The 18,162-nt window shown below is 43.4% G+C and overlaps 1 protein-coding gene across 3 annotated transcripts in view; it reads left to right on the top strand.

Moving 5' to 3' along the window:
- The window catches only part of PLCB3 (phospholipase C beta 3), a 79,542-nt gene that overhangs the window by 48,289 nt on the left and 13,091 nt on the right, over positions 1-18,162 (top strand). For all 3 annotated transcript variants that reach the window (XM_042440178.1, XM_042440176.1, XM_042440179.1), the window contains exons 11-26: positions 1,120-1,277; positions 2,939-3,021; positions 3,137-3,221; positions 4,397-4,580; positions 5,412-5,519; positions 7,060-7,124; positions 8,534-8,630; positions 8,995-9,079; positions 10,379-10,503; positions 10,888-11,042; positions 11,882-12,043; positions 12,683-12,782; positions 14,990-15,094; positions 16,224-16,315; positions 16,472-16,610; positions 17,593-17,628. In XM_042440178.1, coding sequence (XP_042296112.1) covers positions 1,120-1,277; positions 2,939-3,021; positions 3,137-3,221; positions 4,397-4,580; positions 5,412-5,519; positions 7,060-7,124; positions 8,534-8,630; positions 8,995-9,079; positions 10,379-10,503; positions 10,888-11,042; positions 11,882-12,043; positions 12,683-12,782; positions 14,990-15,094; positions 16,224-16,315; positions 16,472-16,610; positions 17,593-17,628 — 1,779 coding nt within the window. The remainder of the gene's footprint in view (positions 1-1,119; positions 1,278-2,938; positions 3,022-3,136; positions 3,222-4,396; positions 4,581-5,411; positions 5,520-7,059; positions 7,125-8,533; positions 8,631-8,994; positions 9,080-10,378; positions 10,504-10,887; positions 11,043-11,881; positions 12,044-12,682; positions 12,783-14,989; positions 15,095-16,223; positions 16,316-16,471; positions 16,611-17,592; positions 17,629-18,162) is intronic.

The following is an 18,162-nucleotide window of genomic DNA, read 5'->3' as shown; positions in this document are numbered from 1 at the left end:
AGATATTTCTAGTGCTTTCAGATCCCAACTTTAACAGAACTTATGAAGTAGCCAGATTTTGTGCAGCAGCGGTTAAAATAAAATATAATCTGGAGTGATATTTTAGATATGTTTTAACCTGCTTTCTATTATAGCATACATTGTTTTACTTGTACTGGTCTATGACCGTAATAAAAAAATACATTATTTTTATTCATAGAGGTGCACTTCATTCCATAATGATGGGATTACCTTCCCCTGTAGCCTCCAGTGTAATAAATAAGAAGGAAAAGTGCTTTTTGTGGCAATAGAGGTGCTCAGCAAATGAGCACTTCACATTTCTCCTTTGCTTCGTGTTGGAAATAATGCTGAGTATGGATGATGGTTATCTAGACACAAAGTCATTTTCATATCTCCACTGGAAATCTTTTGCTTTAATTTCCTTTAAAAAATGCCTTCTGCTCCCTTTCCCACTACAAGAACTGAAGGCAACTGAGAACACAGAAATAGGACACCATTAAGGCAATGTCACAAAGAACATAATAAAATATTACAACAATTGAAACTGCAGTTACAACCGAGTATTGGTTAGCTTTTCCCCAGAGGCCTCCTTTAGGTGCTGGAAGGCAACTAAATGAAGGAACCATAAAAACATCTCCCTAGGAAGGATATTCAAGTTCCTTCACACCACAAAAAGCCAGACGATTATTTGCTAAGATAAAATACTTTGCCAAAAGGAAGGAATCACAGTCTGTGGCCTCCACTTGCGAAAGGGAGGGAGACATAATGTAAGATGCTCACGGACTCAAGTTTGTGAAATGAAAGCTGTGGGAGAAGCTGAAAAACGTGGCTGCTTTTTTTGTTGTTGTTGTTCTGAAACAGAATAGAGTGATTGCCGGAGGGAACATTTTCCGGCTTGATATACTCGAGGTAAAATTGTTTTTGCAAGGGACAGCTGTGAAGGATTTGTGTATCCCTGTTGGAAACTGAATGTGTGCCTCGCTCTGCAGATGTAGGAGCAGTCCTGATCTTGCATTTCCTGAGGATTTTGGATGTGGCCTGGCTGGTTTGGCCACCTCCACTTTTGTCAGGTGTTTAATATTTTCTCTCTCTCACTGTTTCTTCTTCCGCACACATCAGCCGGGCAGCTGACAGGCAATTCCTCGGTGGAGATGTATCGCCAGGTCCTGCTGAGCGGCTGTCGCTGCATTGAGCTTGACTGCTGGAAGGGACGTCCGCAAGATGAGGAGCCCTTCATCACGCATGGATTCACGATGACGACAGAAATCCCCTTCAAGGTACCTGCAACTTGCCATCTCGCGTGATGGGGCAGACCCGAGAGGGTGGCACGGTTGAACGTTTTTCATAGAATCATAGAGTTGGAAGAGACCTCAAGGGCCATCCAATCCAACCCCCTGCCATGCAGGAACACAGAATAAAAGCACCCCCGACATATGGCCATCCAGCCTCTGTTTAGGAACCTCCAAAGGAGACTCAATTCCAAAGAAGCAGAGTCTCTAAGGCAACGTAATCCGCTGTCAAACTGCTCTTATCATCATGACGTTCTTCCTAAGGTTTAGGTGGAATCTCTTTTCCTGCAGCTTGCATCCATTGCTCCAGGTCCCATTCCCTGAAGCAGCAGAAATCAAGCTTGCTCCCTCCTCAATATGACATCCCTTTAAATATTTAAACAGGGCTATCATATCCTCTCCTAACCTTCTCTTCTGCAGGCTAAACATACCCAGCTCCCTAAGTGTTTCCTCATAGGGCTTCATGGTTTCCACCATTTTTGACCTGTTTTGTCAACATTGCACCTTGCACAAGAAGATGCAGCCTGTAAATTCTTGGCATGCTTGACCTTTTCCCAATTTAGAGAGGCCTTGTTCGTGGTGTTGTCTTAAGGCCAGGATTCTCCATTATCAGCATAATAACTGGCATGGGCAGGATGACAAATGTACTGACAGCAAAGGAGTCAAAACACCACAGAATGGGGAACATGACGAAATAAAAGCTAAAAACACTTATATAGTAGTCTCTTCCAACTCTATGATTCTATGATATAAATGTAAATTCATGCTTCTTAGTCATGCTCAAAATGGAGGGCATTTTGGAATGCCTCCTGGATAAAAGGTTGGTTTGTAGGACATTTGCAAAAGGATTGTGTTTGGTAACTCTGGGCATGGGTGTTTTCTCATCAAGCAAAGGGGGAACATACTCCAAATCTTAAGCCATAGTTAGGAAGGGTCCTTCCTGAAGAAAGCACAGAATGACCTCTCTCCTTTTGAGGCTCGTGAAAGAGAGTTTCACATTGGCCACCTCCTTGCATCCAGACATTGTTCCTTTCAAGCTGCGGGAGAAGGAAAGCCTAGCTCTGAACAATGAGGATCCTTATGCGGGTGGAAATATGTGGTTTGAATGTTGGATGGGGAGTTGGAAGATCTGGATTCAAGTCCCTACCGAACAATGAAACTCACTGTGAAAGACTTTGAGCCAATGACTCTCTCCCAGCTTGACCAGCTTCACATTGTTGTTGCTGTGAGATAAAGTCAGGTGGAGGAGAACCATGCATCCAACCCCCAGTTGTTGAGAGAAAAGGCTAGCTTTATATGTAACTCCTGGGTAACCTTGGGCAAGTCACACTCTCTCAGCTTCAGAGGATGGCAATGGCAAACCCCTTCTGAAGGAACATGCCAAGTGATAGGGATGCCTTAGGGGTGCCGTATGTCGGAAATGACTTGAAGGCACACAACAACAGCAATAAAATGAATGCACCAATTCCCAGTAGATATCTGTTCTTTTTCATTCATTGCCCTTGGTTAGAGGGTCCAGTTCTTCTAAAATATGTTGCCACCATGATAAGAAATCTTCATGCAGTACTTTAGTCTGGTTTGACTACTACTTCTATCAAAAATGACTTTTGATCCTCTAATCCTTATATTCCTGGTTTGCTCTGTTGCAGGAAGTCATCGAGGCCATTGCTGAAAGTGCTTTCAAGGCATCACCCTTCCCTGTTATTCTTTCATTTGAGAACCACGTTGACTCGTGAGTAGCCCCATTGCTGGCATTGAGGCCCTGCTCTTGCCCCAATCCCCGACAAAGTGCCCTGTGATCCGGAGATAGCTGCATCGTGGGTTATGTTTCTTCTGCGTTTTCCTAGGGCAAAGCAACAAGCCAAGATGGCAGAGTATTGCCGGAACATTTTTGGGGACGCTCTACTTATTGATCCCTTTGAAAAATATCCGGTATGTCTTTGAAATGAGATTGATGGGGGCATAATAGGAGAGGAGGCGTGTGATGGGCATTGATACAATCCAGACTTAATCAAACTTTTTAGATGTTTAGGTACATAGATTTAGCAGTGTGCATAGTACACTGGACAAGAAGATAGGACAGCATCTACTGAAGAGTTGGGAAAGCTTTGTCGCACTAGATAGTTTGACCTGGAACTCTTGTCAACCCCAACCAGCATAGTCAGCAGTAAGGGAATGTGGGGGTCATATTTCACAATATTTGGAGGACCAAATATTCACTTGCTTGATCTACTGATCAGTGATCAGCAAGAGTTTGGGATTTCCCATAGGCTGGAATAGCCAGTTTGGTGCAGGGTTTGATAGATCAGGTTTCTGGTGCCCACTGAGCCACAAAACTCACTGGGTGACTTCTGGCTAGTTTGTCTGCCTTTCTCCCTCAGTTTGACTTGTCTCATAGGGTTGTTGTGAGGATAAGGTTATTAGGAACAAGTTGTGAGAAAGAGAGCTATGTAGGCCACCTTCAGGTCATTTGGGGAAAAGCACATTGAAAGCTAAAGTACTAAAGCAAAGAACTCAAAATCAAACAATAACAGCAACATGGTGAAGTTCCTCTCCACTACCTGCATTAAGGTTTGGAGGATCATAGTCTACAGAAGTAACTGAATTCAAAGATATAGCCGTGTTAGTCTGTAGAATCAGTATTCAGAGGGACCTTGTAGCATCTTTGAGACTTGCTGAAAGAAAGAAGTTGGCAGCCTGAGCTCTCATGGACAAATGCATCTGAGGTAGTAGACTTAAGTCTACGAAAGCTCATGCTGCCAATTTCTTCTTTTCAGTGAGTTTCAAAGGTGCTGCAAGATCTCCCCATAAGTAACTGTTCTAAATGCTGTGCCGTGGGAGTGGGAAGCCTTTGCCCTTGCAAAGATTGTGGTCTTCAGCTCCCAGAAAGCCCTATCTGGGTCTGTGGGTGCTGCAGTGGAAAACACCAAGAGGTCCCAACATCTCCTGTATACAAGTATACAAAGTCTAAAGGGAGGAATGGGTAGATGGAGAGCAGAGTGGGATATCTTTAAGGGCACCAGTCTATGACGTCTGTGAAGAAACTCTCTTTGGTTTCTTGATATTATGCTTGATGTGCTTTTCTGTCTTTCTTTCCCCATCTCCAGCTCCAGCCTGGCATAGCCTTGCCAAGCCCTCAGGAGTTACTGGGCCGGATTCTGGTGAAAAACAAAAAGCGGAGGACACACAGCAAGGGCTGTGAGGGCAGCATTCGAAAGCGGGTGCTGGAGCAAATGCCCAGCTCCTACAGTGATTCCTCTGGGGTTGGTGAACCAGGCTCCCCTGCACTAGGTATGTCAATTCCCAGATTCATTACTTTGTTTTCCTTTTTTCCAATTGAAGAGCATCCATCTTGGTCTGTATTGCACACTTGGGTGACGTTATATGTAAATCTAGGATAAATGGCATCCTAAGCAGGTATATCTAATATTAAGGAATGATGGAAGTTGTTATTCAGTAGCATCTGAAGGGCTACAGTTGCCTATTTTTGGATTAGAGAGATGAGTGAGACTGGAAGCATACCCCTGTGATGTATTGAAGTATTTTAATTCAAGTCTCAGGTTTCTGTCATCAAGTCTTAGGTAGAGTCTCAAGTCCTTTCAAAATAGTTTCAAGTCGAGTTTTAAATCTGGGGGCCAACTTTAACAGAAAAGAAGGAGTTAGAAAGGTTGAGCTATTTTGTCCAAGTCAAGTCCAAGTGAAGTCATTGAAATGACTTAAGTCCAAGTCAATTGACTCAAGTCTGCATCACTGCCATATCCCCATTTGTGGTGGTAATACAGATGGAAAGCATGAGAAAATTAGAGAGCTAATGTGGTGTAATGCGTTGAGTATCAGTTCAGGGTTCAAACCTTCACACACTCCACTGGAAAAATTTTGTTCTCTCTGCCTGCGAGGAAGGCAATGGGAAACCCCTTCTGAATAAATCTTGCCAGGAAAATCCTAAGGTAGAGTTGCCATAAGTTGGAGCCAACTTAAAGGCACATAGCGATAACAGTAAATGAGGAAATGAAGATTTCTGTCCTCGGTCCCCAACCTTTGGAAATATTTCTCTTTTTACTGATCTTTAAACTTTTGGATGCCATTTTTCATCACCTTCTCTCTCTCTCCCTCGACACGCAGGTTCTCCTTTTGGAGACCATTCTGAAGTCCTTTCACCAGCCATGACCAATGGTGAGGAGAAGTCCTCGGACAGAGCGTCAAAGCTGGGTGAACCTCGCAAATCAATTGGTGAGTTTGTCGAGAGATAATAAAGTTATTATCGTTGCAGTGAGGAAGGAATCAGAGGCAACCCTTGGGCAACATTTCACCATTTTCGTATGGAATACCTTAAAGGAGTTGGGCATGTTCAGCCTGGTGAGAAGAAGACATGATCGCACTCATTCAATATCTCAAGGGCTATTGCAGAGGGGAGAGGGCAGGCCTGTTCCCTGCTGCCCCAGAGGGAAGGACCATGTCTAATGGTTTTAATTTACAGGAGGGTAGTTTTCAATTGAACATCAAAAGGAACTTCTTGACCGTAAGAGTGGTTTGACTATGGAACCAATTACCTGGAGAGGCAGCAGGGTCTCTTTCTCTAGACATCTTCAAAAAGAAGCTGGACAGTTAGCAGCAGGGGATGCTGTAGGTGGACTTCCTACATTGAGTGATGGTCTAGAACAGTGGTCCCCAAACTGTGCCCTTTAAGAGATTTTGGACTCCAGCTCCCAGAAGCCTCAGCCATGTTGGCCAATAGTCTGGGATTCTGGGAGCTGAAGTCCAAACTCCCTTAAAGGGCACAGTCTGGGGACCACTGGTCTAAAATAATAGAATCATAGAGTTGGAAGAGACCCCAAGGGCCATCCAGTGCAAATTCTTGCCATGCAGGAAGACACAATAAAAGCATCCCAGACAGATGACCATCCAGTCTCTGTTTAAAAACCTCCAAAGAAGGAGACTCTACCACCTTCCGAGGCTGCGAATTCCATGGGTGAACAGCTCTTACTGTCAGGAGGTTCTTCCTAATGTTGAGGTGGAACCTCTTTTGCAGTAGTTTGAATCCTTCCAGATCCTATTCTCTGGAGCTGCAGAAAACAAGCTGTGGGGCCCCTTCCAGCTCTCTGATTCTTCAGTGTCTTCTGGCCATCTTGGTCTGGTGCTGCAGTAGAAATCTGCACTGAGATATGAATGATTCAGGTTAGGCAAACATAGCTCCTGGATCAATCGAATGCAAATACACACAGAGACACCATGCTGCGTTGGCTTAATTTTCCAGTTTGTTAACCATTCTTTGGTCTGGATTTCCCAACTGGGTTGTAACAGCAAACTCTGGTTTAATGCAAGCAAGGATTTTTGCACCAGACTCCATGCACAACAGAAGCAGAGAGAGTTGAAAGAATTTGGAGGAGTACTTGACTCCAATATTTTTTCATATCTTATTAAACTAAGTTGGACCCTTTAGATATTGTTGGATTTCAACTCGCATCAGATCAAACCAGTGTAGCCAATGTTGAAAGGTGATGGCCATTTCAATTAAACAACATCTAGGGGACCACAAGTTGCCCAACCCATCATAAACCATGCTTTATGAATTCCAACCCACACTTTTGGACACTTTAAACCTTGTGCATGCTTCCTTTCTCACAAAAATCTTGGGAATTCTGGTTAGAAACTTAGTTTGAGTAGCAGCAGGAACAGCAACAAAAGTTGAGTTTACGAATGGCCTTCCCCAATCCTTCAGACTTTTGGCTTTGGGTTTCCACTAACCTTTTTTCTTTTCTCCATCGTGCAGATCGTGAAGCAGAGAGTGAAGAGGAGGAGGAGCAGCAAGATCCCAAAAAGCCTACAACAGATGAGGTGTGTGTAAATGGTGACCAGTTTTTACTTGTAAGACCACAGAGTACACACCCAGTATTTAAAGCAGGCTGCTGGGGCTGAATTTAACTTGATGAAAGACCAGGGAGCCTTGTGACTCTGAAAATGTGTCATTTTTTCCGACATCTCTTCCCCGTAACATCATTGATCGATGCCTTACCCAACATAGTCCTAGATAGGGATGTGCCGCCTCAGGAGTTATTTGGGGAATTGTCTCTGTGTCAAACCCTCTTTGTCAGTACAAAAATTAACAGGTAAAAGATAGTCCTGGCTTTTCAAACAAGGAAACACCCAGCATATCTTCTGAGGATGTGCAGTTTAAAAAAATATATTAAAATCCCTTCTGTAAACCCTTTTAACCAGTAGTTTTCAAGGTGGCATACATGTTAAAAATAGTGTTGATGGTAAGAACAAAACTTTTGAGAGTGAAACCATCTAAGGGATGTCGAAGGCTTTCATGGCCGGGATCCATAGTTTTTTGTGGGTTTTTCAGGCTATCTGGCCATGTTCTAGAAGAGTTTATTCCTGACGTTTCGCCAGCATCTGTGGCATCTGGCATCTTCAGAGAAGGTGAGAAAATATCAGAAGATGATTCTCTGAAGATGCCAGCCACAGATGCTGGCGAAACGTCAGGTTTAAACTCTTCTAGAACATGGCCTCATACCTTGAAAAACCCATTTGTTACACAAATGACCACCACTGTCTTTCATATCACCTGCCCTCTTCCATGTTCCTGCTATCTAACCAGACTAGATGGTGGGACAGAAACGTAGAGCTGCTCTGAGCATCCTTTATTTGTGGGCCAACATAGTACAGTGGTTAGACAGTTAAATGGGGAGCTGGAGTAACCAGGTTCAAGACTCACTGAGCTATAAAAGTCACTGCTTTGTTATCATGATTTTACATCTTTGGCAATTTTTGGAACACTGTCTTCCTTATAAAACTAGTTGGATGCTTACTGCTTTAATAGAAAAACTGGATAACCTTGGACATCCCTCCCTCTTTCTCTCATGGGAATGTTAGAAGGATAAAATGGGGAGAAGAGGACCCATGTACACCCTCTTGAGCTCACTATAGGAAAGAATGGCTATCAGAAATAAATTAATAAATGTAAATAATTAATTTTTGTTCATATTTTCTGCCATTATTAATTGTGATGGTCTGAGTTCTTAAAAAACAAACAAACCATGACCCCTCTATAGTTTTTTGTGGGTTTTTCAGACTTTGTGGTCATGTTCTGGAAGAGTTTATTCCTGATGTTTCGCCAGCATCTGTGGCTGGCATCTTCAGAGAAAGACTCCTCTGTTTAATTCTTCTGTTCCATACTTGCTGTTTTTGCCTTAATGCCAGTCATCTCCCCAACTCACACCCCGCTTTCTGTGAATTGACAGGGCACCGCGAGCAGTGAGGTCAATGCCACGGAAGAGATGTCCACGTTGGTGAACTACATTGAGCCTGTCAAGTTCAAGTCCTTCGAGGTGGCCAGCAGTGAGTGAGGCTGGGGAGCAAATCCCATGGGTTCTGTGGGCAAATCCCATGGATTAACCAATGCTTCTATTGGTCAATAGTTGGCCTTCTTTAATGCAGGGAGGGGAGGCATGGCAATACACTACGAGTTAAGAAAATACAAGCTGTGTGAAGTTAAACCTAGTCTCATTCGTAACTCTCAGAAACACTGGCATTACCATGGGGTCAAAAGGTACCTTGGGATACAGCCAAGGCATGTTGTATTCATCCACTTGAATAAGGATTGAGGCACTACCACCATGTGAATTGAAGTGGGAGAGGGCCATGGAGGGCAACCTTGAATGAGGAACACTGAAGGCTTGTAATTTTCTTTCTTCCTCCCAAGAACGCAACAAATCCTATGAGATGTCTTCATTTGTGGAGACCAAAGGTCTGGAGCAGCTCACTAACAGTCCCATGGAGTTTGTGGAGTATCCTGCCTTGATGTTGAGCCTGGAAGCTGAGGATGGGGAGGACATTGCTGGTGGGATGGTTTGAGCAGCGCCTGTGCTACAACGCTTGAATGGGATAAGAGTTGAGCTCCTGGTGCCACTTTTTGTGTTATTTCGGTTTCCTGGGACTAGTAGGATGGAGAATCCAAAATGGGGACTGATGGAGACGGGGAGGTTGTTGTGTAGCTCCAGACGTTTGTGAGAAGGGATGGTGCCATTCTGTTTGACTCGGATCAGTATCCACCTGGAGTACTGTGACCAATTCTGAGCTCAGCAGTTTCAGGAGAAATCTGACACTCTGAAACAAGTCCTAAAAGTCTCCAAAAGTAACTTCATCTTCTGCAGACAAAGATAGTGAGAACCCTTAAGACAGGGTTCTGAAGAAGGATTTGAATTATTTATATTTAGCCTGGAAAAGCGATGTTTAAGAGGTGGTATGATGACCATCTTCAAATGTCTGAAGGAGTATCACACCAGTGGTTTACCAACTTTGGTACTCCAAAAGTTTTGGACTTAATCTTCCAGAATTCTTGAGTTTTGGCCAAGGTGGCTTTGGCTTTTAGGAAATGAAGTCTAAAACACCTGGAGGACCAAAGTTTGGGAACCACTGACACAGATAATAGAACAGTTTTGCTCTCTGTTGCACCTTGGATCAGACCCAAACCAACAAGTTAAAGTTAGAAGTAAAAGGATTTCAGCTGAACATTAGAAAGAAGTTCCTGGTAGTATGAGCAGTTCAGGAGTTGGGGAGACTGCCTCCATACTCTTCATTATTTATGGATTAGTGGATTTTCCATCATTAGCAGTTCTTAAGCAGACTTTGATGGCCCTCTATCAAAATGCCGTAGCTTTAGGTTTTCTGCATCGTCATATTTATGAGACGGGTTTGTGCGAGTTGTAGGAAAACATGAGAAGGCTTATGGAGTACCAATAGTAGATGTAGAGAGATCTTGTAGCACCTTTGAAACTAACTGAAATAAGTTGGCAGCATGAGCTTTCCTAGAACTTCATTCTAATTCCTCTGATGAAATAGACTGAAGTCTACGAAAGCTCATGCTGCCAACTTCTTTCTTTCATTTAAGTCTCAAATGTGTTACAAGATCTCTCTGCGTACTGATTGTACAGACTAATATAACTACTATATCTTTGAATTCTACCAATAGTAAATGGTCAGTGTTGATAATCATTTCCTAAAAAGAAGCAGTCCCTGGATTTGTTGGAGGAGCTGTGGTGCCTGCATCGCTGCTATTATTGCCTTGACCAGTGTCCCTTGCACAGATACAACAAGAAGCAACTTAGCCGGATATATCCTAAAGGGACACGGGTGGATTCCTCCAACTATATGCCTCAGGTCTTCTGGAATGCAGGCTGCCAGATGGTGGCACTTAATTTCCAGTCACTTGGTGAGTACTAACCTCTTTTTCCACCTCCTCTTCTGCTCTCTAACAGTGTACTTAGTCTTTATATACATAAAGGAGAATCAGTCCTTCCATCTCTTTGAGGTGGAGATATAGAAGTACTTACAACCCTGAATAAGGTTTGTCAAATGTGGTGGTTGGGATGTGTTTTGATTTAGTCAATCAGAGCTGTATGCCAGCCGTACAGCTTGTCTGCCAACCTTCTTGGCTCCTTTAAATTAAGATGGGAGGAACCTAACCACAGGCATGTGCCTCTGCAAGTAGAATTTCTTTCCCCCCGCAAAGGCGGGATGGAGTATGGAGTTGAGGGACAGAGGTTTCATCATGTGTGAACTTCCAACACTTACGCTGATGTTTCCTTTCACCCAGATTTGGCAATGCAACTAAACCTGGGCATCTTTGAATACAACCGCCGGAGTGGATATCTGCTCAAGCCAGAGTTCATGCGACGCCAAGACAAGCTGTTTGACCCCTTCACTGAAGATATCATTGATGGGATTGTGGCCAACACTGTCAAAGTGAAGGTTTGAGCAGGACAGTGACAGAGGGACCAGAGGGATACCTTTGGGGCCAGGCTTATTATTGATGTGTGGTTGTCAGAACTTGGAAAAATTTGGATTTTGGGGTTTGGGAAGGGAGAGTAGGATAGTGACTCTGCTTTCAGAAGCACCTTACCAGCACCTAATGGTGGTTATAAGTGTGATGCCAATTTCCAGATTGGTAGCTATATTGATCTCTTGCAACCAAAAATTGTGTAGCATCTTAAGGAGTGAAGTGTAAATCCAAACAAGAGTTATATATAAATTCCTGAACAGTAAATCAACAGTTTCATGATCCCATTAATTTAAGGGGACTACTTTGGTTGGGACTAGCAATTGAATCTAGGTGTAGCGTTTCTTATAACTCATATGTCCATAGATCATAGCACACTTCATGAAAAGCATGAATGAATAGTTTCAGCATAATTTTGAAGCTACTCTCAATTTCAGATATATAAGCAGTTCCTATGGTTAGGGGTGTGATCCTGGACAGTGAGTCAAAAGATTTTAATTAAATTTAGGAAATACAATAATACTATTATATTTATAATAGTACATATATATATATATAGTATAATAGTACACACACACACACACACACACACACATATATATATATATATATATATGAAAATACAGCAACTGACAATTTCATCATGAACTCTGACCATTCACTAAACTATTGCTGTTCATACAAACATGCCAGATATTGGTAGACAGACAGCAAAGGAATTGGCATTTTAACAGATGGTACTAAACACCAAACCTTCTGCCCTGTTAAAATAAAAACCTTGGCCCCATCTTGGTTGTTGTTTCATCCCCAGATAATCTCAGGACAGTTCCTGTCGGACAAACGGGTGGGCATCTACGTTGAGGTGGACATGTTTGGTCTGCCAGTGGACACCAAGCGAAAATTTCGGACACGGCCATCGCAGGGTAATTCTTTCAACCCCGTCTGGGATGAAGAGCCTTTTGTGTTTCACAAGGTGAGACTCTGTAAATAGAGGTTGTTACCAAGGAACCAAACCCCAGCGGATACCAAGGGCTTACTACACACACACACACACACACACACACACACACACACACACACGCATGCTCTCCCAAAGAAAACTTTGACTTTGCCATTTTATATAAGGGATACCATTTTACTGTGCCATTCTATTTAATGGGACTTGAGCATCCATGGATTTTGTTATTGGCAGGGTATCCTGGAACCAAACCTCAGCAGATACCCCAAAGCCAACCTTGATTTTGCCATTTTATATAAGGGGCACCATTTTACTACACGGTTGTATTTAATGGGACTTGAGTATCCATGGATTTTGTTATCCATGGGGGCCCCTGGAACCAAACCCCAGTGGATAACAAGGGCCCACTGTACTGATAGCCAGGTGTGTGAAGCCATTTGCAAGACTTCACAGCCTTTTCCTTTGCATTTTTATTGAGTTACTCACATAATACTTAAATTATTTACGAATGCAGATTGTTAAGATATTCAAGAAATGACTGGAGATGAAAAAAGAACAAGCTTTCTTTTCCCTTTAGCACTGGGCCCCCAGAGCAATTGCACCAGTTGAACCATTGATAATCTGACCCTTCCAATCCCCTCTCTGTCCCTCCAGGTGGTGCTTCCTACACTTGCCTCACTGCGCATCGCTGTCTTTGAAGAGGGAGGCAAATTTGTGGGGCACCGGATACTGCCGGTTTCTGCTATCCGTTCAGGTGAGCATGGATGTCGTTGTATGTCCCGCCGATTTTGTGGATTTGCTTTCTGTTTTGCACCGTGTTCCACCATTGCATTATGGAAGGACGCACCAGCATGTGTTTTCCACAAGTGCATCAAGTGGGGGCATGGAGGACTTTATTCCACTGTGAAAAATCGTCGAAGAATATTTGGGCCACATCGTTTTTGTAGTTTTTTTGTGACGCCAGAGCTCTCTGACAGACATGGTGAACTGTCTCACAAAACTACAATTTCCAGAATCCCATTGCATTGAGCAAAGTGGTGTCAAAGTGGATTATTTCTGCAGTGTGGATGCAGCCATAGATGAACTACCACTGCTTGGCCACAGGTCTCCTAGTCTTGGGCTCTGGGCTGCTTCATAAGAAAGGTGAAATGTTATCCTCATTGGGCAGACTTTATTCACTCTGCATGTGTGCAGATATGGGTGGGGAGACTATTAAACAGTGGAAGCCATAAGGCCACGCAATGCAAAGAGTGTTTCTTTTGAGAGTTAAATGCATGCAAGATAAATGCTGCGCTTCCAAATATACTGAGTTGATTTATCAGGGGAAGTGTAGTTCCTATCTTGTATACATTTCTACTTTGCAAAGAACACCAGGCATGACTGGCTCTTTGTGGCCTTTGGATCCTGCATTTTGCCATATCTTTTCATCCTGCTCTGCATTCTATAGAATCTGCCAAATGAGGGATAGCACATAGCTACATAGGAAGTGTGCCATAGTGGTTTGAGTGTTGGACTATGACTCTGGAGACCAGGGTGCGAGTCCCAGATTGACTGTGAAATCCACTGGGTGACCTTGTACAAGTCACATACTCTCAGCCTCAGGGGAAGGCAGTGACAAACCTCCTCCGAACAAATCTTGCCAAGAGAAAACCCATGATATGTTTGCCTTAGGGTCGCCATAAGTCAGAAATGACTTGAAGGCACACAACAACAAACATAGAAAGCAGCCTTCTGCCAGTCAGACTGTTTGTCCATTTGGCCCAAAATCATGTGCTTTGACTGATGGATCTCAAGGGTCTCATACAGAGAAAATCCTTTTCCATCACATCATACCTGATCTTTTTATTTGCTGATACCAAGTAGGGGCTTTGCTCCTGAACAATGGTCCTTTGCCATCCACTCCCATTAAGCAAAGCAGGGGATGCTAGTAAGATGCTGGAGGAGATAGCCTTGTGCCAGGAGCCCTCTAACACAGTGATTCCCATCCTCCAGGTGTTTTGGACTTCAGCTCCCCGGAACCTCAGCCATCTTGGCCAATGGTCTGGAATTCTGGGAGCTAAGTCCAAAACACTTGGAAGTCCAGAGTTTGGGAATCAGTGCTCTAACAGAACATGCTGCTTTTGAGTATGGTGGAAGACATGGATACATCATCAATGTTGAGAAATGATTCAAATGCCCGTCCAGCCAGCTTTTATATATGCAATGAAAGCCAGCACCATGTTGTTCTGTGCCTCATGCAGCATAGTATCTTGGGATCATCCCGTTTACCTATCTAAGATACAGTGGTCCTGCACATTTGAGATCTGATATTTGATTTGATCTTTGATCTTTTTAATTTGCAGTTTGCTTTTTTATCTAATTCTATCTCGTATTATTATCTATTGTTTTATATGTATTTTGTAGAATGTTTGCCATTGACAGGTTTCATTTTTATCGATTTTATTGTTTATATGTACAGCACTGTGTAACTCTATAGCACTATATAAACAAAGTATAATAATAATAATAATAATAATAATAATAATAATAATAATATTTGCTGGGGTTAGGGGCACAGGACCCATGAAAGTTGGAAAAACCACAAATAAACAGTACTTTTGTAACCGGACAGAACACCTCTCTAGGAATCTCTAGGTCCTCCAGCAGCACTTGGTGGTCAACAATTGCCAGAATTTGACCATAGAATCACGTTGGAGGACCTATAAATGCCTAGCGTGTTTTCTCTAGGAATCTTTAGGTCCTCCAGTGCAACTCTATGGTCAACTTCCAGCAGAATTTCTCTGGAGGACCTAGAGATCCCTAGAGAGAACATATTAATCAAATCTGCAAATAATCAGATCTGCAAAAATTAAAGCTACAGATATGGAGGGCCGAGTGATTGGCCTATGTCATCTTCTCAAGGTGCATTAATGTTTTCTTCTTGATGTGCATTTTATATGTTTCTTTCCTCCCTCCCCACAGGGTACCACTACATTTGTCTGCGCAGCGAGAGCAACCAGCCACTATGTCTTCCAGCTTTACTGGTCTATACAGAAGCCTATGACTACATCCCAGATGATCACCAAAGTAAATGCCGGCTTGGGTAGGATAGTGGGGAGGCTTTTCTGGAAAGGTGTAAAGCAGGGTGGAAACATGTGGTTGCAATTCCCATTAACATTAGAGCCACTGGCTAGGGATGATGGGAGTTGTAACCCCATAACATCGGAAGGGCTGCATGATTCCCATCCCTGGTAGCATAAAAGCCTAAGAAACTGGATCAGATCAAATAATGGCATAGCTAGAAAACCAAGCTTGCTGGATCAAGAGGGTTTGGCATCCCAACTAGGTGTTTCTACAAGCTTGTGTAGAGTTTTAAACACACGTTAAAGTTTAATGCATAACTGTTTTAACTTTTAAAATTGTTTGTTTTTTAAATTTTATGTTTATACATTTTAATGCTTTTGCGCTGTTTTTAAATCGTATTGTTTTAAATTTGCTATTCTCCGCCTCGAGTCCCTATATTGGGGGAATGATGGGATATACGTAAATAATACTAATACTAACACTACTACTAATAATAATAATGCAGAGGAAATATCCTGAGCTCAATGCCTTGCTCTCTGGTAGCCAGCACTCCAGAGCATGCTTTATCCAAAACACTAGGCTTCGTTTTTTTAGCCATCATTCCTAATACCAAATGTTACTTAATGCTGAGAGCACTACAGCCAAATGAAGCTATTCAGAAACAATAACTTGGAATGATGAAATGTGTTGTCCAATATATTTCTGAGTAAGGAAGGTTCATGTAAATGTTGGAGAATGCTTTTTATTCCACCTTGAGCTTAATTTGAAGAAAGTCTGGGTATACATTTGAATTTTGTCCCAATTTTCTTGTGCGGAGGTCAAGGCAGCAGAGATGCTTCATAATAACTTTGTAAGATGTGGCTGGATGAATGGCATACAGTGAGGATGATTCCTGAAAGGAGGATTTGAATTCGGGTCTCTCATGGTTGCAATCTGTTATTGAAGTGAGGAGCATTTCATCCTCCAGATGTTTTGGACTTCGGCTCCAAAAGTTGCAGGACTGTGGGAGTTGAGGTCCAAAATAACTGGAAGACCAGATAGTGAGAAACACTGCACTATACTGTTCACACACTGAAGGAAAATGAAATACTTTGCGCATTACGGTTTATGCATGGTTTTCATCCTCTTTCAGATTATGCAGAAGCATTGATCAACCCCATCAGACATGTCAACCTCATGGACCAGCGGGCCAAACAGCTTGTAGCTCTGATAGGCGAGAGTGAGGTGAGGGCTGCTTTGGCATATAAAGAGGGTATGGGAGAGTTGTGGGTAGGGCAGAGAGAGATAGAAGTAGCAATAACAGAGGGAGAGTGCTGGGAGGTGGTGAGTTGGCATCTCTCTGACTGCCTTTCTCCATTAATCCCTGTCCAATCATGCCAGCGGGAGAATGCAGAGAAGCCACGGGAGTCGCTGTCGAGAAGCTCCTCCAATGCAACCACTGGCCCCACTGAAGAGGCCCACAGGCCATCGCCTGCCCTGCTTTCACCGACACGGAGCCCCAGCGTGGTCCCTAGTCAAGGTAAATACAAATGGGGAAGCCAGACTGGGAATGCATAGTTCACCACCTGGCCTAGAACCAGTGGCATCACTGGGGGGGGGGTGCGGGCCGCACTGGGTGACACCCCATAAGAGGGGTAACACTTGGTTGGATCCTCTGCCCCCTTTGGTGCAACAGGGGTGAACATGCACCCTTCCTAGTTGCTCAATCACTGGAGTTTCTCCCTGGGGAAGAAGCCCAAGGATGGAGCAGAAGGAGGGGACGAACATGCACCCTTCCTGGGTGACACCCTCTGCACTGGTTGACACACTAGCTAGTGACACCACTACCTGGAACCACAGCACTTTGCCTGTCCCTTGATTGAATAGTCTCATAAACAGAACTTTGGAGGAGTTACTGGGAACCATGCCTTATGAGGAGCGACTTAGGGAACTGGGTATGTTTAGCCTGGAGAAGAGAGGTTTAAGAGGTGATATGATCGCCCTGTTTAAATATTTGAGGGGAGCTAACATTGAAGATGGAGCAAGCTTGTTTTCTGCTGCTCCAGAGCATAGGACCTGGAGCAATGGATGCAGGCTACAAGAAAATAGATTCCACGTCAACATTAGGAAAAACATGCTGACAGTAAGAGCTGTTGGACAGAGGAACACTCCCTTGGAGAGTGGTGAAGTCTCCTTCTTGGAGGTCTTTAAACAGAAGCTGAAAGGCCATCTGTTAGGGGTGCTTTGATTGGGGTTAGACTAGATGGCCCTTGAGGTCTCTTCCAGCTCTATGATTCTACTTCCTTGTGCTCCAGAATCTCCCACCAGTAGGGCCAGCTGTGGTCATGCTAGCTGGAAAGTGGAGTCTAAGAGAGTAACCTTTCCATGCTCTGTGCTCTATTTTTCCCTGGACTCCTGTTTTAAGCACAAACTTTTAAAGAGATGGCATGATGTCTCTTTTCTCCCCATTTAATTCTGGTTATTTTTCTCTTGTTGTTTTCCTCCTTCTCTCCAATCTGTAGTGCAGAGGGACGACCTCATTGCCAGCATCTTGGCAGGTAAGATGGACAATTTTGTATCAGCACCATAAAGCAATGCGGAAAAGGTTCATGTAGAGCTGAACTGAAGGTCATGGAGATAAAGAGCTGCATCTGCACTGCAGAAATAACCATTTGACACCACTTTAATTGCCATGGCTCCATGCTGTGGAATCCTGGGAACTGTTGTTTGTTGTGGCACCAGAGCTCTGAGACAGAGATAGCTAAATGCCTCACAAAACTACAGTTCCATAGCACTGAGCCATGGCAGTTAAAGTGGTGTCGAACTGGATTATTTCTGCTGTGTGGATGCAGCCAGCATGATCAGGGCTGTGTTTGACTCTATGCGATGGCATACTGGAAGAGTGAATATTGTGCTCTGAGGGTCTGTGCTTTTTGTTGTACTAGTGTCCATTTTCTGGGTTGCATTGGTCTTGCTTTATTTTAAACTAAATGTTGGACTATAGCTTCCAGAATCCTTCAATCAGCCATACTGTGTAAGGCATTATGGGTCTTGTAGTCTTAAAAAAAGTGAGATTCCAATGCTCTGGTCTA

The sequence above is a fragment of the Sceloporus undulatus genome, chromosome 9, assembly GCF_019175285.1.
Source record: "Sceloporus undulatus isolate JIND9_A2432 ecotype Alabama chromosome 9, SceUnd_v1.1, whole genome shotgun sequence".
In the NCBI taxonomy this organism is placed as follows: domain Eukaryota; kingdom Metazoa; phylum Chordata; class Lepidosauria; order Squamata; family Phrynosomatidae; genus Sceloporus; species Sceloporus undulatus.
Note: the sequence above shows the minus strand (reverse complement) of the source record. Positions and strands in the feature narration are given on the sequence as shown.